The 23,996-nt window shown below is 46.3% G+C and overlaps 1 protein-coding gene across 4 annotated transcripts in view; it reads left to right on the top strand.

Moving 5' to 3' along the window:
• Window positions 1–21,295, top strand: part of MCOLN2 (mucolipin TRP cation channel 2) — a 56,326-nt gene extending 35,031 nt beyond the window's left edge. For all 4 annotated transcript variants that reach the window (XM_053921140.2, XM_045199584.3, XM_045199583.2 and 1 more), the window contains 7 exons: window positions 5,957–6,069; window positions 7,244–7,393; window positions 8,957–9,058; window positions 9,156–9,278; window positions 15,962–16,168; window positions 17,547–17,668; window positions 20,493–21,295. In XM_053921140.2, coding sequence (XP_053777115.1) covers window positions 5,957–6,069; window positions 7,244–7,393; window positions 8,957–9,058; window positions 9,156–9,278; window positions 15,962–16,168; window positions 17,547–17,668; window positions 20,493–20,529 — 854 coding nt within the window. In that variant the 3' untranslated portion in view covers window positions 20,530–21,295. The remainder of the gene's footprint in view (window positions 1–5,956; window positions 6,070–7,243; window positions 7,394–8,956; window positions 9,059–9,155; window positions 9,279–15,961; window positions 16,169–17,546; window positions 17,669–20,492) is intronic.
• The last annotated feature ends 2,701 nt before the right edge of the window (window positions 21,296–23,996 follow it).

The raw sequence follows: 23,996 nt of genomic DNA, 5'->3' as shown, positions 1-23,996 counted from the left end.
ACATAGCCTTGGCCGGGTGGCTCAGTTGGTTGGAGCGTTGTTCCGTACACCAACAGGCTGTGGGTTCGATTCCCAGTCAGGGCGCATATAGGAGGCAACCGATCTATGTTTTTCTCTCACATCTCTCTCTCTTTCCCCACTCCCTTCCTCTCTCTAAAATCAATAAAAACAATAAAGTTGGTGTGTAGTAATTGCCAGGCACTCTGGAAAAGAAAGAAAACACCTTCGTCAGGGCATTAGACATGCTTATAAAATCTCTAGTATGTTATGGATAGCATTAAGTGTTGGAGATACAAAAGGCATGAGGGTAAAGAAAGCAAAGGTTAATTCAGACTGAGACAGAGTGAGAAATAAAATCTAGCAATGGTTCTTGGAGAAGGTGCACTTTGATCTGAGCCCCGGACAGTGGGGAGAGATCAAGGACTTTGGAGCCCAGCGAACAGCCTGTACGAACACCAGGTCACTTACTCAGTCACAACTCAGAAAACACCTCTTGGTCCACAGTTCAAATTGATCTATGCACAGCCTGTTCTCCCTGAGGGCTCGGGATGCTGTTATGATGGATGGTCAGTATTTACTAATTTATAAGTTTTGTTAACTGAATTTGTCTTTGACCAGATTATCAGAACAGAATTAAATGTAAAATACCTGTGGTTCCTAACTATGTTAGATTACTTTAAAACTAGATTCAACGTGTTGCCTGTTGCTTTAGTTATATGCCCTGATGATTTTGAAGTTTTGGTTTCGAAGTTCTAGTAACTGACTTAAGCCACTGATTAGAATATATGGTTTCAGTTTCTGTTAAAAAATGGTTACTGTTCCTCAGCAGACACACTCTTCCACAAAAACACACAGATCAGATGCGTATTTTTCAATTCTAAGTATGGGTTGCAGCTATTTTAAGTAAAAGAAGCTAACTTTTGTCGTATATGTACTATGGTTTGGAATAGTCACTATGATCGAATAGTCAACCAGTCAAACATATTGGCAGAACATGGTTTCCTTCCGCCCGACAGTACTCCTGTATTCAGAAGAAAGGAGGTCTGCACTTTAGCTTTTTCTTGTCTGGGAAGCTCTGTATCTGTCCTTCAATTCTGAACAATAGCTTTGCTGGTAGAGTAACCTTGGTTGTAGGTCCTTGCGCTTCATCACTTTGAATGTTTTTTGCCAATCCCTTCTGGCCTACAAAGTTTCTGTTGAGAAATTAGCTGACAGTGTTAGGGTAGCTCCCTTGCAGGAAACTAACTGCTTTTCTCTTACTGCTTTGAAGATTCTCTTTATCTTGGCAGGTGAGGTGGCTCAGTTGGTTAAGAGCATTGTCCCGTACACCAAAAGGTTGTGGGTTCAATCCCCAGTTGGGGCATTTATGGGAGGCAACTGATGGCTGTTTCTCTCTCATCTCTCTCTCTCTCTCTCTCTCTCTCTCTCTCTCTCTCTCTCTCTCTCTGCCCCCTCATTCCTTGCTCTCTAAAATCAATAACAAAAAACTATGCTTAAGCCCTGGCTGGTGTAGCTCAGTGGATTGAGTGTGGGCCTGCAAACCAAAGGGTTGCCAGTTCAATTCCCAGTCAAGGCACATGCCTGGGTTGCGGGCCAGGTCCCCAGTAGGGGGTGTGTGAGAGGCACACACACTGATGTTTCTCTTTCTCCTTACCTTCCCCTCTCTCTAAAAATAAATAAATAAAATCTTTATGCCTAGGTGAAGATTAAAAAAAAAGATTCTCTCTTTGTTTTTAACCTTCTGCATTTTAATTATGATGTGTCTTGGAGTGGGCTTCTTTGGGCCCACCTTATTTGGGATTCTCTGTACATTTCCTTCACCAGGTTAGAGAAATTTTCTGTCATTATTTTTTCAAAAAGGTTTTTAGTTTCGTACTCTCTTCTCATTCCAGCACCCCCATGGTGCACATGTTGGTATGCTTGAAGTTATCCCAGAGGCTTCGTACACTATCCTCTTGTTTTTGGATTTTGCTTTTCTTCTTGCTGTTCTGATTGGGTGCTTTTTTGCATCCTTATATTCCAAATCGCAGATTTGATTCTTGCCTTCATCTACTCTGCTGTTGATTCCTTGTAAATTATTCTTCATTTCAGTTAGTGTATCCTTCGTTTCTGACTGGTTCTTTTTTTATCACCGGCAAACCAGTATTACATGAAATGTTAAAGGGTTTCTTATTCTTGTTCTTGAATAACAATAATAAGAAGAAGAAGGGAAAAAAGATTAAAAAATATGAACAATAAAATGGCAATAAATACATACCTAGCTACAAGTGAATAAAAAAAAATAAATGAACAAGCAGGACAGAAACAGACTCATAGATTGAGAGACTATTTTGATGGTCACCAGAGGGTAGGGATGGGAGAAGAAGGTGACGGGATTGAGAAGTACGATTGGTAGTTGCAGAGAAGTCAGTCATGGGGATATACAGTCCAGCACAGGGAGTATAGTCACTATTCTAACAACTATATATTGTGTCAAATGGGTATAAGTTTCTCAGGATGATCGGTTAGTAAGTTATATAATGTCTAATCACTGGGGCGTATGCCTGAAACTAATATAATATGTATGTCAACTGTAATTAAAAAATAAAATGATTTAAAGACGTTTAAAAAAGAAGAAAGGAGGTCTGGCTCCCCCCTGTGGCCAGTGAGGAGAAACACTGATATTTTTATAGGCCTCCAGAATTGTGCCCTAAGAAACCAGATTCTGTCACTAGGAAAATGCAAATTTAAAATAAAATGATGTGATGACTTGAAAACCCTAAAAAGCTGAAGTTTGGAAACTAGCTTAGGAAATGGAGCCTCCCCCACCCCCTGCCCCAGGCTGGCGGATTGATTGCCCTGACTTTGGGGAAGTGGAGAGATAGGAAGTGGGACAAAGGCAAGGCTACCATCTGGTGGGAACCTTGCACTACTTCCTAAGCATTCTGAGTTCATTCACATTCACATACTTAACCTGAGGCCTCTGTCCCCCTCTCATCATTGCCTCTGTTATTTCAAGGCAGAAAAAGAAGGGAATGTTCATGTTCATACAAACCAAATGTTGTGTCCTTTGACTTTTAATACCCATCCCCAAGTGTGCCACTGATCTTCCCGTTCACTTGATTTTATGAGTGTAGCAATTTGGGCATGAGGGGCTGGAGGAGGTATTGGTGGACAGGACTCCCCACTGATGGGCGTCGTGATGGGTGTTGTGATGGGTGTCCCAGGGAAAAGGAGCTTAATAAGTGTGGGCAGCCCTGGGTGAGACCCGTGTAGTTGGGCGGGGGTGGTGTGTGTAGGACTTCTCCCGGCCTCTGGAAGGACTGGGCAGGGCGAAGGGCTTCCCTAGCCAGCTTGGCTGAGGCATCTCTCTGGACTAGTGTTTTACAAACCCAGGTTTGGGGAAGGTTCCCACAGGGGTAACAGAGTTTCAGTAGAGTAAGAAAGCAATTACGATGTTTATAAAGTACTTTGTAGCACACCAAACTCTGTAGATAAAATTCAAAGAATACTATACTGGTTTCTCTGTTAAGAGGGATGGTTTATCCTTCTAGATCTGGGCCTCGGTTTTCCCACTACAAGCAGTCGTAGAGATTTGCTCTAGTTATATGTTAGAAAGGAAGATGCTGTCCTTGTAGTTTACGAGATTGTCAGTCCCATTTGCCCAAGAACTGCCTGCATTCCCTCTGCCTCATTCCATGGTCCAAAAAAAAAAGAAAAAAAGACCACACCCAAAGTGGTCTGGGATTGGGGTCGAGTTAGGTTGCTTCCTTACCTACCCATAGATGCCATGTTGAGGTAACTTGTATGACCTTCTGAAGTATAAAATAAAGGGTCAGTGGCAGTGGTACGTGCTAGGCGTGGTTCTAACAGGCCTAGCCATGGCTTGTTTTACCTGGTTCCCTGACAGCCGTGTGGCAGGCCCGGTTGCTCCCCCATTTGGTGGCCGAGGCATCTGCGGCTCAGCGAGGCTAAATAATCGGCACAGGGAATTACATTTGCCACCTGGCTGTGGTTGTAACTCACTGGGTGAGCAGCTCCCCCTCAGACACTGGTGCCACTGTTGCCCACACCCTTGTTGTTAACAAGTCTGCGGACACTCTGCTCTTTCCCTTAAACGCCTTCTCTGCAGGGATGTCACTCAGGAGCACTCTGACTTTAGACTCCTTGGAAGGTTCCCTGCCCCCAGTCCCGTTGCCTTCTCGGGACTTTCTCCATCTCGTCCCTGAGCTCATTTCCTCTTCTAATTCTTAAACATTCTACCCGCCTCGCCCCAGTCCTCGTGTCTTTCTGCGATCTCTCTGAGTGGCTGTGCCCACACCCGTGGCTTTAGCTGTCCCCGAGTCATCCCCTCCTGTCATGAACACCCAGACCAAGCTCAGTTTACTGAAGACAGAAAAGCAGGGGTCATGCCTGCTCGGCCCCCCTTCCGTATTCCCAAGGCCCCATTGGAGGCCACGTTGCCTCTCTCTGCTCGTCTCTCGCCACTTTTCTGTGCCTTCTCTGCCTCTAACGTAGCTCAGACCCTCACGAGTTCTGACGTAGATTATTCAGCGCTCTTCTCATGTTCTACTGGAGTCTCTGCACTTACTTGTAAGCACGTTGAAGCGTTATGCTAAGCAAAGTCACTGTAATGTTGAAAAATACTTACGGTCCCCACCTCCCAGAGCCAGTCATTTGGTGGGGAAGATGGGCATTGAATGATTCCATAGTAACAGTGAAAAATGTTTGTTGTCGTTGTTTACCTGGGGCTGTTTCTTGTGCTTTCCTAGATGAACTTATTTAATCCTCACAACAGCCCTATGATTTAGGGTTTTTTTTTTATTCTACCCATCTTTTGGATGAGGGAACTGAGGCACTTTCTCCGAAGCTACTCAGCTTCTGAGTGCAAAGCTAAGATTCAGACCCAGGTTTTCAGTCTCCAGAGGCCAAGTTCTTTCCCATTTTACACTGTCTCTGTTCCTTGCTGTGCTGTTTTGAAGACGTAATTACTAGTTTAATGGTCATCAAGCAAAGGAGAGTTAAAAGGAGCTATAGGTGTGTACACTCCTGCTGAATGCTATGAAAGAGTAGGGGCAAGGCTCATAAAGATGGGGATCTAGGGAGTTTCATTCTGAGAGGAAGATACTCAACCTGAAACCTAAGGCTGAAAAAGAATAACCTAAACATGTGTTATGGAGAGGATGCTGTTCCAGGCACAGGGATCAGCATGTGCAAAGTGTCTGAGGCAAGAAGAGAACCTGGTGGGAACAGGGAAGGAGGAAGACCAGTGTGGCCTCAGGGTAGAGAAGGTGGGGGAAGAGAAGCCATTGCCAGCTGATGAGACTGCAGGCGGGGCGCAGGGGGCCAGGCAGGGGAGAGTCACGGCTGGGATTTGGGACAATACCATGCAGTCTGAGAGAAGCTAGGGTTACATTTTCATCTTCCTCTAGTTTGTTCCCCATGCTACTGTGCTCCAAGACATAAATCTGATTACTACTCTCCTTCTTCCTACCATTCCGAGAGGTTATTTTCTCCTTGTGCAGAAAGAGCTTATCGAATGTCACTCTTTGCTGGGGAAGTGCACAGTGAGGTTCAGAAGCTGAAAGGGGGAGTCTGAGTTGGTGGTATTTTCAGTTGTTTGTTCCCTCATTAATGGAGAACTTGGTGTTTGTGCTTTTGTGTGAAAGAATTCAGAGTATGTCAGTAGTTTTGCCTCGTTTGAGTGGAGCTCCACTGGACCACCTTCTGTCGAATTCTGTTCTATAGTAAATATTTACAAATGCATTTAGTACATATATTAGTTTATGTCTTATGTATAATTCTGAACGTCAGGTGGTGTTTTACCTTATTTGTAGACTTCTGAGTGAATGCGTTGTGATTTGCTTCTGATGTCTAAGACTTTATCGTTTGAACTTCTTTTTTGACTGCCCTCTTGTTCAGGAGTTGTTCCCAGGTAAGGTGTGTTTGACTTTTGAATTCTGTTTTTGTTCCTCAGTTCAGAAAAATACTCAGTATGTACTGGCGTTCGATGCATTTGTCATTGTGATTTGCTTGGCATCTCTGATTCTGTGCACCAGATCCATTTTCCTTGCTCTGAGTTTACGCAAGGTAAGTGTGTGTTCGAATTTTCTCCCTCCCCTCTTGGCCTCCATCCTCAGTGTGTCCAACAGTAGACCCTGATGTTGGGTCATCCTGCCCTTTCTGGGGCCCTCGACTAAATGCGCTCCTTTGAGTGACTGTCCCCTAGAAGGCGTTCATCAGCCTGAGGTGTGTAGGGAGCAAAAGCTCCCACCTCACGTCAGGTGGGATCAGGTAATTATGTGGCTTAAAACCGAGCTGATAAGCACAGGTACACAATGGTGAATTCTCACGCTTTTGACTGTTTCTAGAATAAGGGAGACCGTGTTGATTCGGGCGAAATCTGAAGAACAGAATAGTAGCACGTGTGGGTTTCGTCTTTTGTCTTTACGTCAGAGTTCATTTTGACAGGGAGGCAGGGTAAACGGGTTATAATGAAGCATAAAATACTCTATTCGACTTTTAAATAGTTTCAAAATTCTCCCGAGTTCCATTTTCCCTTTTTACGCTCAGGGCTCTGGTGACTATATGTATATCCCAGCTCCCCACAACGCTCACCCTGGTCTGTGGCCCGTGTGGAAATGTGGACTGGGGTCAGGTGCATGAAGTCATCGAATACCGTTTGTGGAGCTTGTTCTGTCTTTCTCATTCTTGACCTTTGCCAACTTACTTTGTAAATACCCATGTCTGTCACTGCCCCTCCCCCCAGGGGCCCCGATACTGATACTCTGATCCCAGGTCAGGGTCCTGGTTCTGCCAGGTGGGATGGGGGCGCTGGGAGCACACGCCGTGGAGCTGGGCCACCCGGCCTCCAATCCCGGCTTGGCCTCTCCATGCCTCAGTTCTCTGCTCTGCAAGATCGGGCTGATAATGCCTGGTTCACAGGCCGCCACCAGGTTGGATGAGCTGATAACGTGGACAGTATTTGGGATGTGCTGAGGTAGCCCTTACAGGACTCTGTGGGAGTGAGGGCATAGCCTACCACGGCTGCGTTCCCTCGCTGGGCACTTGAACGCTCAGGTCTGGCTGGGTGGGTTAGGGGGGAGGGCGTGGGCCGTCATCTCCAGCCTTGAAGTGGATGTAGGGAACAGGAAAAGGTGATGATGAATAATTTTACAGGCGAGAGCACCGTGTTGCACTTGTCTTCTCCTTCCAGAGGGCAGTGGGGTTTGTGAGAAATGCTTTTTTAAAATGTTTGCTGCAGAGATTTCTACGTTTCTTCCTGGAGAAGTACAAGCGGCCTGTGTGTAACGCTGACAGATGGGAGTTCGTCAACGGGTGGTATATCCTGGTGGTTATCAGCGACCTCATGACAGTGGTCGGATCCATCCTAAAAATGGAAATTCAGGTCAAGGTGAGGGGCACCCCATTTTCAACCCGTTTCTGTTTCTCTCCTTCTGGATGGCATCATGTCCTTTCAGATACAAAAGCCTTGGGGAGACCAGTTCGATTCTCTTGTCTTCTCTTTTCACGCCCCGACATTTGAAGCCTGACCTCACTCCTCCTGAAAGGAAAATGAGGAAGCTGATGTTCTGTGAAAGGAGATATTTCTGAGAATATCGCCAGGAAACTTGGGAGCATCTTGAGAGTAGGAATGCAAGTGTGAGAAGAATGGTTGTTTGGGCAGGTTTCATTTACTTTTTAAGTCAGGGAAGGAACAGCTGGCCCATGAACCAGCCGTGTCAAGAGCCAGTGGTGACTGTCCCTGACCAACAGGTGCTCTGACAGATGGGGGCGAGGGCAGGAACATCAGAGTGCCCACGAGGGGCCTGACACCACGTGCAGCTCTGTTGATTTGATCTTATGACAAAGTCTTGACTCCTCCCTCACCCAGCTGTTCTCCCCTCCACGCGCTGCTGTCAGTGGGGAAATCTTACCACCTTGACTGCCTGACGCTAACGTCCTTCCCTCTCATCCATTCTGACCGCCTCGGGCTTCCTTCAGGCCAACTTTCTCTCTGGTCTGGATTGTTACAGCCAGTTCCTTGTTGCTTGTCCGCCTTCGGCCTTGCGTTTCTCAGATCCGTCCACACAGCTGTCAGAGGACTGCTTCTGGACGTGTCTCTGTTGCTGTTACAGTCCTTTCTCCCGGGAGCCCCTTTGGGTGCATTGGCCTCCAGGTCCTCGTCACTTAGCTCTGCCTCCCTCTCCTGCCCTCGATCTCACTGACCCAGTGATACTGTGCCTCGAGGACATCTTTCTGGCCTTCAGCATTGGGCCTTGGTTCAGCCTTTTGTCCGTTTACCTGCAGTGCCCTCCCCTAGCCTACCCTCCAGGCCCGGCTCTGCTCTGGGTCATGTCCATGGTAGGCGCTTTGTGACAAGCCAGTATTGTATCTCTTATTGCACTAAGTGCATTATATTAAAATTGTGGTTGTGTGTTTGTCTCCTTAATTAGATCTAGAAATCCTTGAGAGCAGGAACTGTGTTAGCAAATCATGTCTGAGCTTTCTTTCAAGAGCAGCTGACTGGCCCTGGCCAGGTGATTCAGTTGTTTGGAGCATTGTCCCGTTCACTGGAACATTGCAGGTTCGATCCCGGGTCAGGCCATGTATAGGAGACAAACAGTGGATGTTTCTATCTCAACTCAAAAAACATATTCTTAGGTGAGGATTAAAAAAAATATTTTTAAGTTTCTGACTTATACTGTTTCATATTTCACTGTCAGTTTATATTATTCAATGCCTAGGTTAATGCATTTTCTATTTCAGGATATATTATCAGTTCAACCAATTGAAATACTACACAAAAATCAGAAACCCAGTTAGAACTGTGCTCTCTATTATTCTCAAGTTAAAGAAAAAACCCTTAGTATCAGCTACAGAGAGGCAGGCTGTCCGTTCTTTTCCAGTGAACTTGAAGTGAGATTAATAAACAGAGTAGAATATTTTACTCATATCTCTGTCTTTCATTCCTTAGAATCTCACAAATTACGACCTGTGCAGCATTTTGCTTGGAACATCCACACTTCTCGTCTGGGTTGGAGTCATCAGATACCTGGGTTACTTCCAAAAATACAATGTAAGGGGGCGGCCCTGGGCAGTGCCTCGGGGGCTGCATGCATTTCCCGCTGGGTTCCATAGCTCCTCCTCCACGTCCCGTTCTGCCGTGTTTTCAGGTGCTCATCTTGACAATGCAAGCCTCACTGCCGAAAGTCCTTCGCTTCTGTGCCTGCGCCGGGATGATCTACCTGGGCTACACCTTCTGCGGCTGGATTGTCTTAGGCCCATATCACAATAAGGTGTGTGGCGCTGATTCTTCCTTTTGCAAGTTAGGTACTTGAGACCCTGAAAAGTGGGTTTCCGGCCCTTCACCTCCTTCCCTCTTTCCTCCAGCACATTCCCTTGATGTCAGGAAGCCCATATCGTTGCGATGGCTTTCTTTCCCTTTTCCTTTTCAGGGTGTTGAAGCTGCTGTGAGAGACTAGAGAGCACATTTCAGAGTTGTCTGGGACTGGCTTACGGGTCACGTACCAACCCAGCCGACCATCGGATGAGAGATGTGTGGACATGAGATCACTATAATAAGATGAAAGTAGAATGGGAAAATTATTGTGACGTCTTTCGAAGTTAAAGTATTAGGCTGTCCATCCAAATTAATCGAGGAGAATGAAGGTGGGCCAAGAGAGCCCAGAGTGGACCGTATTAGGTGTGTGAGTAAAATGATGACACATCCTGTCTTTGCAGGGGCTTTGGTGGCAACACGCCTCGGAGCCTTATTAACGATCAGTGTCTGAATTTTAAATTGCACTGGGCTTCCGTCAGCATCATAGTCTCAGGGACATCCAAGTTATGCTCATATTTTCTTGTCTTAAAAGTGATAACTTGGACTGGTAGAAGCATCAGGAAATGAAATTAGGTAGGCCCTGTTTTCAAACTAAAAAGTAAAAGGAGTTATTACATCTGATAGTTTTTCTTCCATGGGCCTGTGAAGTTGGGACAACAGGAAGGGCGACAAAAACAGCAGCAGCCCACACCGTGTGCTTGAGTGGTCGGCACCGTGCGCAGCATTCTGTCTTCTGGGGCCTTTCGTCCCCACCACGGCCCGAGGCTGTTTTCTGGGCTTAGGTGCTCTGCAAGAAAATAAGAGGTAGCGTGCAAAGGGTTACACTGACGCTTGCATAGCAGCGCAGCCTTAAGTTTTGACCTTGATTGTTGCATTAAACAAAATACGTGATGGAATCTGGTTTATAAATTTACAAAAAGTGAGCAGTCCACAAAGTTCAAGCTTTCTGGGTTGTCCTGCTTACATATATGCTTGTAATTTGGCATACACCCAGGCTTTTTCCTCTTCAAGGGTTGCATTTAGTGTGTCCAAAGAGAATTATTGTTTTCCTGTTTGAGGAACTGTATAATCAACAAAGTGACAGTCTCTGGGTTAATAGTCAATCTGGATAATATTATTGCTGTTCCAATTTCATGCCACTGCTTTAGAGGTGACTTATGGGTAAAAATTGTTCTTTGATAAAATCTCTCTGATCCAGAGAACTTACTTAGTGCCCAGGAAAATTTACATTTTTCTTCTTTACTTGCTTCGTTCTGTGGATGCTTCTCCAAATTTTTGTCACTAGAGGGCAGTGTTGCACTGTGTGAAATAAATACCAAGTTAACAGATTTTTGGCTTTAATTGGCTACAAGGCCTTACTGAGGAGCGGTTCTATCTCCTTTGCCCTTCATCTCCCCTACCCCGTCATTATTCTGGAAGATGCTCAGATAATGTTGCTTGAATTTTACTAATACAGCTATCATTCTTGAGTGCTATGTGCTATGTTAACTCTCCAGTGGCCCTGTGGGGAAGTATTATCTTTTTACAGAAAATAGGGATCTTAACACGTTAGATAAGGCTAGTGGCCTTTCCTGAGGCTCCACAGCTAGTGAATGGCAGAGACAGGATTCACATCCAGGTCCCCTGGCCCAATACACAAGCTTCGACCTATACCCAGTAGGGTTTTTCTTGGTATTATCTATAACAGACTACAGCGAAACAGCATGTGGTTTGACCAAAGAATAGATTGACTGTGAGAGGATTTCTCTCAACCTGTGTCAGGGTTACCTTGTGGAAAATGACCTTATTTGCTTTGTGAACCTGACTACATTTCCATATGTTCAGTTCTCTCCTTTCAAAGGATTCTGGTGAGATTGGGATGCTCTGGACCAGCCTTGTCTAATAAAAATATGATGAGAGCTGCAAATGAGAGCCCCATGTGTACTTTAAAATTTTCTAGTAGCTGCATTAAAATAATTAAAAAAATAAACAGATAAAATTGGTTTAAATTATATATCTTATTTAACCCAATATATCTAAAATATTATTTCATCACGTACTTAATAGAAAGCATCGATATCTTTTAGCCCTTTTTTTTTGGTACTAAATCTTTAAAATCCAGGATGTACCTTATCCTGACCACACACCAAGTGCTCCGCAGTCATGTGTGGCTGGTGGCTCCCATTCTGCATGTGGCACCTCTCACCTTGTGTCTCTCACTTAATGTCAGCCTTCTGTTTCTCCCCGGAGGAGCAGGGGCGGGGTGAGGGCTGTCTCTAGGGCTGCTAGCAGATCTGTTTATGGCATCTGTCTCCCATCTCTACCCAGGCTGACACACTGGGGAAATGCATAATTCAGTTAGTTTAGTGAATGCACTAATCAGCGGGAGGAGCACATCTTGAGTCTGACTCCGGACTTCTGTGCTTCCCTTCTCTATATTGCTGCTTCTTGGAATCTGAAGTTAGAAATGTTTCCTGCCCCCTGCGTGGCTCCCCCCATCCCCCACACAAATTAGTTCAAACTGTCAAAACTTTCAGGTTCTGCCAGTCAGGATCTGGTGAATCGGAAGGTCTTCAGTAGTACCTGAAGCCTTCAAAGGCTGGGCTCCACAGCGAGCATTTGCTGGGATCTAGAATCCTAGCAACCTTGGGTGTAGAAGCCAAGTCTTTCTTTACACAAGCCAAGCGCTCTCAAGGGGAGGTTTCCGGAAAGCTAGTTTTATACTGCTGTGCGACTGGGGGCACGACCCGCCTTTCAGCCTCCCGTGTTCCTAGTGGGCACTGGATTTCAACGGTCCAGCTGAAAGGAGGAAAACGTGAAAGACGTGTCCGGCCGATGTTGATTCCAGCACTAACGCAGGTTGCCTCAGAGCCCTTTCTAGAGGTCTGGGCTCAGAGGGCTGGGGACTGTTGGTGTTTAGTCATTCAAGATGAGGATTGGAAGAGCACTACTCTAATGTGGCTTTTACGGGTCCAGGGGTTTTCTTCGCCGTGAGGAATAAATCATAGTCTCGCATCATCTCCATTTTACAGGGAGGGGCCCGAGGCACTGAAACATCGTTGGACTCTGCTGATGCTGCGGCCAACAGTCTGGCAGAGCCTGCACCACTTCTTCCTGCTCTCAGGGCCTCTCGGTTTAGCCCAGCACCCCTCTTATCCAGAAGAACTTCTAGCCAGTGAAAACATTTAACCCAAATGTTGCTCTTGTAGCCAATTTTTATGCCATTCTCTGACATAAGCCATTGCCCGTTATGTTTTTGTTCAAATATAAGTTCTTTCTGGCTTGATTTCAAAATATCATTTTGAAACAAATGCTTGGGTTCTTGCTGTGGTCCCCATAGAACCTAAGGGGACTCTATGGAAATATCTTTACTATTCATTAAATGTTGCCTGCACACCGAGCATTGTCAGGTTCTTCTAGGCTGAGTTCGCGAAGGGCAGTGACGATGGCGTATTGCTGTGTACATTCCCCGTGTCCAGCATGGTGCACAGAACATGGTAGGGATTCAACACGCTATTTGCATGAACAAGAAGCAGAGAGACAGCATTCCCTGCTTCCCAGGGGCTTCCAAGCTCTTAAGAACCAAAGCACCTCCCTGTAAAAGCAGTTCTGCTGGACTGGATGCACCGTAGACCTTATTTCTCCTCCCCGTGGGTGTTTCTGATGCTCCCTTCCGCTGCGGGGTTTGGTCACTGAGACTGACCGGCTCGCAGCCACTGTGGTACAGAACGCCAGGGTGTGTACCAGTCACTTCGCTCACTGCGTCTCCGTTTTAACTTTTTGATGGGTTAAAATAAATCTCCCCCGCAGAGAGGAGAGAGCAGTATAATGATCGTGAATGACATTAATGTTGAGACAGGTATTGTGTGCAGCCTGACACCGAATCACCGCACCGGAAGCAAAGGCGTGCGTTTGATAGGTACCGACCAACTAGTTATTTGCAGTTCTGGAACCTGAAGTGTAGACTGTTAGGGGTTCTTGAAACGAAAGGAAGGAATTGGCCAGATTCCAAAAGAAGCTGTGAGAGATAGCAATTAGCAATGGTGCCGTTAGGGTCGTAGTTGACGCCCATAGAAACCAGCTTTAACTTTGTTGTCTGAAGGCTAGTGGTGGAGATGGAAAATAACTTACTCTGAGAACTTCCTGTCTTACTGTTAAATACTTTGCATGTTGTTGTGCTTTGCTCAGCTGGGTGTTCCCTCCAGGTCTCCATGGAGAGCGGCTTCAGAGCAGCTGCTGATGAAGCAAAGGCCTGGGCATGGTCCCTGTCGGGGTTAAATTTGTGCCTGCCGCCCTGGTTACAGACTTTACCCCAAACATCCAGCCGTGGAGGAGGGAGGGTCGGACATGGTGTTGGCCATCCAGCTGGGATATGGAGAAGTGGGTTCGAAACCAGTTTGAAGACAAACCAGTAGTTTACATTGTGGTTCTTACTGAAACAGAGAAGGGACTAGAGCTGCCAAGGCAACCGGTCTTGAGGTAAACTTTGAAATAGCCTTTTAGCGCTGGCTTCTGTTGGACACAGAAGAAGCTATCAGATGAAAAGAATAAACCCCAAGAGGCAAAGACGGAGAAGCGGGTCTGGCGGTGTGGGGGGAGAAAACACAGGGTAGTAGTGACCACGAGGAGATGGGAAGAGGCCACCCACGCAGAGGAGGGCCTTACCCCAGCCTTCTTGGTCCGAAGTTTTACTTTGCATCCTGACTTTATATATTCCTATGCAAGAGAAATGACCAGAAGGCTGTACTCTGTGAAGTTTGGATTTTACTTCAGCTTGGACTGGAGGGTGAAGGGGTTGGCGTGAAGAAGATGTCCTTGGAGGTTTCTGTAATGACCCTGATACAAGTGTTGACATGAGTGGAGTAGAAAGGCTGGGTCAGAGAAACACAGGAGCAGCAGAGCCTCGCAGGTTGAAGGGGGGCGGGGAGATTAATCAATTCAACACAGAGTTTGAAGTCCCTGCTTATTTTGGAGTAAATGTTTCTTGGGCAGGGACTGAAATCCCTGACAGGAACAGGGAGAGTTGGAAGGAAAGCCCAGTGTCCGGGTTAGGGTGGTAGGGTAGGGTTAGTGTGGCATGTGAGGTAGTAGCACAACTTGGAAGTGGAAATGTTCCATTCACCCAGGTATTGGCTGTCCCCAAAGCCACACTGACTTACAGGACATACAGTCCCCACCGCTGAGGACAGAATTTGTTTCAAAACTCTACAGTAACTTGCTCCCTCTGTGTTCCTGAAAACCGTGTTATCTTTTGCCTATTGGGTCATTATTGTTCCTTAGAAGTTTTCATCTAATGCTAACCCTCTGGCCCTAGGATGTTTGTTTATTAAGTCAATGTGGCAGGAGCTGGTCAGCCACTTAAGCCAGGATGCTGGCTGCAGGATCCACTGGTGCTCCACGCCAGCTCCTGCCAGCTTGGAACTCCAGGTGTACGCCTCCAGCTACCTCACACCAGCACTTCTACCTGGCCCATCCAACCTGCCTTGTCTAAATTGAGTCCATTCAGAGGCCTTTCCCCTTATCCCCTCCCAGACTTATTTCCTCCTTTTCCAGCCTCACCTGGGCTCCTTGCCATCCTGGGCTCCTGCACCCCTCCATCCTGGCATCCCTGCCCTCGGCTTTCTCCTGGTAGGAGATCTTCCACATGCCGCGGGCGCCCTTTAGGGACAGATCATATCACTCCTCTGGCTGCAGTTTCCTAGTGCTTTCCAGGCCTGGCCTGTGATAGGTTCACGTGTGTAATGAGGCCCTTGGCAGTGTGGCACAGACCTGCCTCTGCAGACACTTCTTAGGCTCAGCGCTGCATTACCCCCATTTTCACTGGGTGAATCCTTCCCTTTCTCCTCTCACTGGTGAGCTCAGCCTTCAGGCCCTAGTTCTGAGGGGACCTTTTCTAGTACAGCCCACCCAGGCTCTCCCACAGGGCACTCACTCTAATATATCTCGGTCATGGCCTGTCCACTGGTAGTGTGGGGGCCCCTAGAAGGTACCGGGCAGGGTCATTCATCCTTCGCTTTCCCGTCACTGACAGCCTTTAGTTTCTAATGTGCTGAAGTTACCCAGGCCCATGGTTGGAAGGCTACAGTGAAGCCATTCATGTAGCAAAATTTTCTTGAGCCTATACTGAGTCTTAGGCCTGTCCATCTTTGCTGATGGTAGGATACAGTTGCTACAGTTCTTTCAGAAAGCAGTTTGTTGGACAGATTGTAGCCTTAAAAATGTAAATCGCTTAGACCCAAAAATAGGAAAAAAGTGTTATGCTTGGAAATGTTCATTACATTGTTCTTTACAATGATAAACATTATTAGGACGTCCAGGGACAGGAAATAGTTAAACTTGACCCTCTAAGGAATGGTCTGTTATATAACAAGTGCTAAGTATGAATAAGATGTTAGTAGAAAACAATCGAGATCCAAAATTGTTAGATGATACAACTACACATACATGAAAATACATAGGGAAAGCCGAGGGAAATGTCGAGAGATTGTGCGTGGGCAAGGGAGTCTTGAATGAAGTTTCCCTACTCGTGTGTTCTCGCTGTCTTGAAATGAATGTTCCTCAGTGACGATGACAGCAGCTTCAACAAAAGAAGCTAACTGGATCCTTCCCGCTGTTCTGGATGGCATAGCTCAAAAACTAACTTTGGTTTCCCCCTTTCAGTTCGTAGGTCTGAATACAGTTTCCGAGTGTCTGTTTTCTCTGGTCAACGGTGATGATATGTTTGCAACCTTTGCTCAAATCCAGCAGAAGAGCATCTTGGTGTGGCTGTTCAGTCGCCTGTATTTATATTCCTTCATCAGTCTTTTTATATATATGATCCTCAGCCTTTTCATTGCTCTTATTACAGATTCTTATGACACCATTAAGGTAAGTAATTATCACTATTTCCTGCCCAGAAAATTGTAAATTCTGTATATATTGGAGTATTGGAACTGATTTTTTTTATACTGAAAATACTACATTTTACTTAAATGTTGAGGTTTTGTAGAAAAGAAACTTGTTGGATGTTGGAGGCTAATTTTTAATATGCATTTAGGATGTTGTCCCCGTCACCCGGATCAGGGCGGCTTGGTTGCGAAGTGTGGGGGGAAGGAGAGAGGCGGTGGGTGAGGACAGGCGGAGTTGGGTGAATCTCTAGCTGGGCTGTGGGTCCCGGCAGGGACAGGTGTGCCCACCTGTCCTGGAATTTTGGCTAGGAGTGGTAGGGTTCAGCGGTAAGGGGCGACCTCTACCTGATAACGGCTCAGATACTGGAATACCTATGCACTGGCTGATAGAGCCATTTGCGTGGTACTTGTTGCCTTTAAATTTTGAAAGCTGAGGCTTTTGTGGCTGTTTAGCTTCCTCTCTTCCTAAGCTACCTGATGGGGTTCTGTATCCTTTCTGTCTATGTCCACTGAACTGGGTTATAGCTTGAAGGAAGCTCTGCTGCTCCCGGTGGTGAGCCCCCTGCAGTGGACAGTCGTGCTCTGAAAAGCAGCCCGGGGCAGTGGGCCCACGCACCCGGGGCAGTGCCTGGGGGCATCGTCCTCTTCTTGAAGCTTCTCAGACTGACTCAGAAGACGCGCGTTCATCGGAAGTGCTCCTGAGCAGTTTTTCGGTGCATGGGGAGATTAGTTTTCACATGGGAACGGTGGTTGGCTCTAACAGCGCTGGGCACATAGAGAGAATTGCCGCTCGCTTCTGCCGCATGGTCCCTGTGTCTGATGTGAGTGTCCCTGTGAGTGGGCCAAGCCTTGGTTACGTGGAGGATGGATTCACTTAGCCTGAGGGGAGGGGCTCTCAGAGTCTTCATGTTGAAAGAACCAGAGTCTTCTGCTTGAAAAGAACCTACAGTCTTCTGCCCCACTAAGTGACCGAGTAGAGGAAATAGAGATTACTTACTTCTCAGGCAGATTGCACCTTGGCAGTGAGGGGGAGGGGAGGTCTTATCTGGTCTTGCATTAGCATTCAAACTTTAGACTTTTGATTATCTCCTTTATTTCCCTCACTCACCCACCCCACCCCTGCCTCGCCCTGGCTTGTTTTCTGGCATTTCCCTTTGGACTGTTCTCTGTTCCTGGTGGCCCCGGCTTGGCCTCCTGGGACTGGCAGATGGATTCAGCACTGCTCATGTCTCTTCTTGGAGCTGAGCTAGCAATGTGGGAGAGTTTCTTTTTAGCAAAGGTGGGTTTGGTTTGTTGACAAAGGGAGCAATTTCTCATGCTTTATGAATACGGTAACAATGCTCTGTGCTTTTTTAAAGAAATACCAACAGAATGGGTTTCCCGTGACGGATCTGCAGGCCTTCCTGGAGGAATGTAGTGGCCGGGGGGAGTGTCAGAAGGAGCCCTCCGCCTTCCTGTGCCGCATCTGCTGTCTGAGGAGGTCAGTGTTGTGGTTAGCCAGGTCTCCATGCTCCCGAGGTGAGCTGCCCTGCTCTCTAACAAAGAGGCTTGCACGGGCAGCACTGCACTCAGAAGTCAGCTGGTTGTGGGAGAGAATTCAGCTTTCCTCCCCCTGAAATCAGCTTTAGAAATGAATTCTTATAGAACAGGGTGGAAAGTACCTGGCATGGTTGGAGTCTCATGGGGATACTATGAGATTATTATGAGAAGGTGTGAATTATGTCCCTAAAGCCAAGAGGGTGAACTCTTAAGTGACCAAAGGAAGAGGTAAGTACTGAAGTTCTGCGGCACACCAAAAATATTTTGTATTTTTTGCCAATATGACAAAAAAAAAGAGTATAATTTTGATTCATTCACACCAGATGGCTGTTGTGTTGGCTGTTGCCTTTTTTTATCTGACCATCTAAGGGAGAAGAGGTCAGCACCCCGACTAAGCCGTCAGGTACTGCATGTTTTCAAAATCCCTGTGGCACGCCACTGAAAATCACTGTAACAGACCCCAGTGGCAAAGCCTAGTGGTTTGGGGACTGGAATGGGGGTCAGATGAGGATAGTGGTTTTTTTTAACCTCATCCAAGGACATTGTTGTTCACTGCTTTCAGACAGAGAGACAGAGAGAGAGACAGACAGACAGAGACACACACACAGCCAGAGACAGACAGAGACAGAGAGAAACATTGATCAGTTGCTTTCTTGTATGCACCCCAACCAGGGATTGAACCCAGGGGTCGAACTTGGGTTTGTGCCCTGACTGGGAATCAAACCCTTGACCTTTTGGTCCGTGAAATGACGCTCCAACCAACCAAGCTGCTCCGGCCAGGGTGAGGTTAGTATTTTTAATTGTACCTGTGTTAGTTGTCATCTCTAGTCAGGGTAGCAGTTGTTAACTCAAAGTATCCCCTACCCACGTGTTTTGAGAAAGATTCTCTAATCCAAACTTCTGAAGGGAGATGGGGGAACATGATCGCAGCTTAAACACAGGATGTATTTCCCGCTAATCAGTTCCCTACCCCATCTTGGGATTTGAAATGATATGACTGGAGCATTTCCAAAGACTGTCTGGTAACTGTGAAATGAGGTCTTCTGAGAAGAGTTGTTTTTAAAATCACATTTTATCCTCTTGGAGCATTAAGTTGTTACCATGGAAACTGGGATAAAGGGAAATTAATTTTTTTAATAGGTAGCTGCTTCCTAAGAGGCACCTTGTATAAAGAAAGTCTCTCAAAGTTGCTTTTCTAATATGAATTTAACTGTAAACAACAACCAAAAACTCATCTTAGAATGTAGTTGTGAATTCTGGAAAGTAACTGATAGGTTTTTTGTGTTTGATTTTTAGCCCTTGGTTTGCACTGTAAAAAGCCCCAGGAGGTTGTTAAATGTTTTGTAGTGCAGCCGTGTGGAACAAGTGCAAGAAGGAAGGGATGGACTTGAAGACTAATTGATATGGTTGGTCTGAGTGGCCGGGACCACTATCAGCGGACAGCTGGCCCTGAGATGCGCTACAGGTTGTTGAGAAGATGCCTGGGGCGAAAGGATGGCCCGGCCCATCTTTAATGAAAGAATTAGGTGGAACAGGAGAGTCCGCCGAAGGAAATCACCTGAAAAATGGGGATATTGAAAGTTTTGAAAAAAGAGGATATCAAAAATAAAAACAGAAGAGGCTGTTACCAAAGGTGATTGTTGGTGAAATCAGCTCGAACAGTTTTAGCTGAATAATCCAATCAAAGCCTGGATCTAGCGGGGTTAGATGGACCCTGCAGAGAGTAAATGAGGATCACAGGGCATGAGGGAGGAATTGCATTGTCCTGGGCCTTGGGAACAAGTGATGGCTTTGACTTTGTCAAAAATGAAGTACAACCTAGGTGGCTGGGTGGCTCAGTTGGTTGGAGCATCATCCCGTACACCAAGAGGGTACTGGTTTGATCCCTGGTTGGAGTGTGTATGGGAGGCAACCCATCAATGTTTCTCTCTCATATCAATGTTTCCTTCTACCCCTTCCTCTCTAAAATCAATAAACATATCCTCAGGTGAAGATTTAAAAAAAAAAAAAAATAAGTACACCTGGATGTATTTAAAGATTAGGAGCCAAGGAATGGAATAAAAATTGAGGAAGGGTCTGAACGGAGAGTGACTTGTCAGAGAAAGCCCTCCCTGAGGGACCTGAGGATTAGGAAGGGCCTCCTCTCCAGGACTGTGATAACTGTCCTGGCTGTCACAGCTCTGCGCCCTCCAGAACACAGAGGGGCCCCACTCTTTCCCCAGGCAGCCCAGCAACCCCCACACACTGACCTTCCTTCCAACTATTGACAGAGCCTCCCGCCTGATCGCCAGAATGCCTGGGTTTTGTTTTGGGCCCTGCCAGTTACCCACCGTATCCCACTACCTCTCCCAAACCTCTTGGTTCCTCAGTGTCACGAGGGTGAGCAGATGACCTCTGACACCCCTTCCAGCTCTCCTGTCCTTGGTTCTTTGGAAAGATGTGCTCAGTTGGACAGGTGCAGAGTTTACCTTTCCCCATCTCTCCTGCACGGAAGGGGGACGATCTGCTGGTCTCGGCGTTGGGAAGGCCTTGTCAGAGAAGGGAGACGCAAGGTCCCGAAGAGGCGGGCAGCTCCTCGAAGTTGCCAAGAGCATCTACTCAAACCAAAAATAATGCAAAATGCTTTTCTTAATTTTTTTCTTTTTAATGCTTCACTTAGCATGTTGATAACCCATGTATGCCTAGAATATGGAGTATTCCTATTCCTTGTCAAAGATTTTTGAGTCATTGTTCTTTCCCTTTTCTCCTCCCCCTTTCTGTTGCAGGAGAGAAAGTGATGACAACTTGATACTTCCTAACTAAAATTCTTCTGCCAAGATAATTATCCAGTAGCAGGATCCTTATCCAGTGACAGCGTGGAGGGATCCCAAGTGGCTTGGACTGGCATGTCCAAAAGTACTGATATTGTGCGTGGAGTAGGGAAGAAGACTGTCAGCTGGCTGACCACAGCTGAAGTTCCAAAGTTCCTCTTTGCACACTTGGAGGGTGAAGCATAGACCATGCCAACTCCTGGGCATCCGTGCAATGGATCAGTGATAATGAAATTCCTTTAACTTATGACATGACAGTGTTAGGATGCAAAAAATCATATTTCAGAACATGCAAAAGAATGGTGTTTGAAACCACGCCTTTAAAGATACATGGTTATCCTCACATAGGGGTTTGTGTTAAAAGTGATTCTCGGCTTAGAAGACGTTTGTTAATTCGTGGTCTGCACAGAGATGAATTTGATTGCAATACCAAATTAGAGGCTCGAGCTGGAAAACGATTAGGCCATTTAAAGATGACGTTTAAATCCACAGAAAGACCTCTGGCAGTGGACATCCTTGGCCTGTTTTCCTGTGGTTTTCTTCAGTGGTATATGGAGCAACTGTTGGCATAGTGAGTGAGATGAGTAGGAAACACCTGTCACTTGTGCTAATTGCTGGTCGCACACACAGCAGGTGGAAGTCAGCTACAGCCCTCGCTCGTCTTCGCAAACGGACTCTCCTCCCCCGTGGCGGGGATTCACCCTTGTCAAGCAAGGAAAGATGGTGTTTTTACCTAAATAAATTTATTTTTATCATAACATATGGAATTACTAGTACTTTATTTTAAATGTAGAATATCTTAACATCTGGCTACCTAATGAAAAATTAATTCTGTCAACTCTGGTCTCAAAAAGGGATTTTCCACTTTCTTAAAAGCAGCAAAGGAGATAAGGGGGCTAGTAAATAGAAGTTATTCAATTAATATTTGTATTAATGACTTCAGAGATTAATATTACTTCATGCATAGGTTTATTTCATACTTGAGCTATCTCAGGGGTCAACTGTTTTAGATTTATTGGTGAAGAGTAGAATTTGAATTAAGCACGGCCCTCATCCCAGGGCTTTCTCTACCCCCCCCAACCCCCAACCCCGTGCCCCTCCCAGCCCAGCCCCTCCCAGCTTTTCCATCCTACGCTCCTTTCTTCCTCCTAGTCCCGCACTTTCTTCATGTCCCTGCACCAAGGCTGCTGGGAAACTTAATGGTAAAGTTCAAAAAGCCCAGGCTTTTGAACTTTTAATGGTAATACCATTAAAGTTTATAAAGTGAGTGACTTGTGTGGACACACAGAATACTTTGCTAAAATTACACTTTTGATTAACTTCTTTTGTTACAAAAGAATGTCAAGAGTTATTTTTGGCTTTTCAGCTAATAACCATTTAACTGATGTTTCTGTAGTCTGTTGCTGGCTCCAGAATCAGGGGTGTGATTAGATCACGTGCTTCGAGTGTACCCCCAATACTTAAATCGTCTCTGAATAGAGTTGCCGTTAAAGCCTTTCACAAAATCAGCAGCTGTGGCGATCATTTGCGTAGGAGATTAACAATGGTCTTCCCTGCTCATGTTTTTCTTTTACTGGTATTCATGTTTCTTGTTATTTCTTTTCCCTCCAGCTGGACAGAACACTCTCAGAAGGCAGATCTTTTCTCAGGGTTACCTTGTATCTGTGAAAACATTGTAATTTTAAACAATTGTCACTTTACCAACTGTGTTACCTGTTCAGATTTTATCACAAATGCTGTTCTTATAACTGCTAAAAGACACGTCCAGGCCAAACCATTTTCTCTCCTGCCCTTGGTCTCTGCTTGGAGAGTTCACTGTGAAAGTTAGGAGACATGTTCCTTCCACCTACTGATTTCATTTTGGGATCTGCAGCTCTTGTAGAATGTACCTTCTTGGTTGGCAGTGACCCCCTGAAAGCCAGATGCGACATCCTTAAGCTTGTTGACTGGGGATGGTGGAAGTGAGCAAGAGTGTGGAAGCCATCCACACAGACTTGAGATGAGATCCCAGCTTACCCTTCAGCTCCGTGGCCCTGGGCAAGTCACTCTCCGCTTGGAAGTGGTGATGATAAGCCTGTGGGATTGTCATTTAGGTCAGATAACTCCTGCAAAGCCTGGCATTGAATTGAAACCTGCGCCATCCTTTCGTTTGGATTTTCTGCCGTGAGTAGGCAGGTCCCACAGGACCAGGGAATAGTGAAGACATGAAGATGTTTAGTCTGCAGCCCGTCTGCCTGGGCTCCTGTCTTCCTTCTGCTCTGAGTCTCCCTGCATGGGCCACACCGGGCCTCGATTTCCTCATCTGTAAAGTAGGGATTGTGAGGATTAAATGTCAAAACATAAAGTATGTAGTACAGGCCATGAGGTATAAATGCTGAGTGCATAGTAGATCTTCAAAATGCTTTTTCTCGCATGGTGTACAAGTGCACAGATCTATCACCTGGACCGGCCAGGGACATCTTTATTAGGGAATGAGCTCGCCACACCCTTGGTGGGCTGTATTCCAGTTAGGACTTTCTGTGTGCAGATGTCTCACATTGCATTCAGTCCTGGAGATGATAATCAACTCAGCTGTCAGAGCTCGCACTTAGCTGTGGGGGAGCAGCACGGACAAGAGCAGCCTCAGTGTCTGCTGGTAGGGGCAAAGTGGCCAGTCCTGACGGGAAGGACGGTTAAGGTCTCCGGGGTGCACAAGCTGTCAAAACCCCAGCCCTTCACCCTGGACGAGACCCTCCATTCTCTACTGAGCCCACTGCCTTAGCCAAATGCGAGGAAGCCAGTGAAACAGGGTGAGAAAGGGTGTTCAGGAAAAACTCTTCTTGAGGTTCCAGTCCCCACTCCCAACCCTCCCGAGACCAGCACTGTAACAACAGTAGGAGGGCCTGGCCCAGGGAGGCCTAGGCTCAGAATGTCAGGTGTAGGTAAAGCTCAGCAGCCCAGGCTTTTGATCTAGGGGCAAATAGGCAGTCACTTTCCAGTGCCTGAGGGCCTCCTGTAAAAGTAGCTCAGTGCTGTCATTGAAATTCAGGGGCTCCGCAGTCACTGGGGAAGTATGCTCAACAAACTGCTACCACGGTCTCGACCACAGACGCTCCTGTGTATGTCAAGAGCTGCGACGTTTAAAGACATGATTCCAGATGTCTGAACAAGCCACTTGTGGTCACCACTTCAGTAAAATTGGGTGACTTGACCCCATTTTACTGCTAATTGATTGAACCTTTATTTTCATATAACTTGAGCAAATCTTATTTTGCTCCTCCTGACTTGGAATTTGAACATCTCAACCACAGTATCCCGGTGATGCAGAGTCTTCCTCCACCACACATCTAGAACTTTTCACCACTTGTAAGAAGTGCACGAAGTAGTTCTTGTGTGACAGGTGACCGAGGACCTCACACGTGAACCCTAAGCCCAGCACTCAGATTGTGGGCACTGTAAGGGGGACTGAACCGCAGGCAC

This window comes from Desmodus rotundus, chromosome 3 (genome assembly GCF_022682495.2).
Source record: "Desmodus rotundus isolate HL8 chromosome 3, HLdesRot8A.1, whole genome shotgun sequence".
Taxonomy (NCBI): domain Eukaryota; kingdom Metazoa; phylum Chordata; class Mammalia; order Chiroptera; family Phyllostomidae; genus Desmodus; species Desmodus rotundus.
This window is presented reverse-complemented; position numbering and strand designations above follow the sequence as displayed.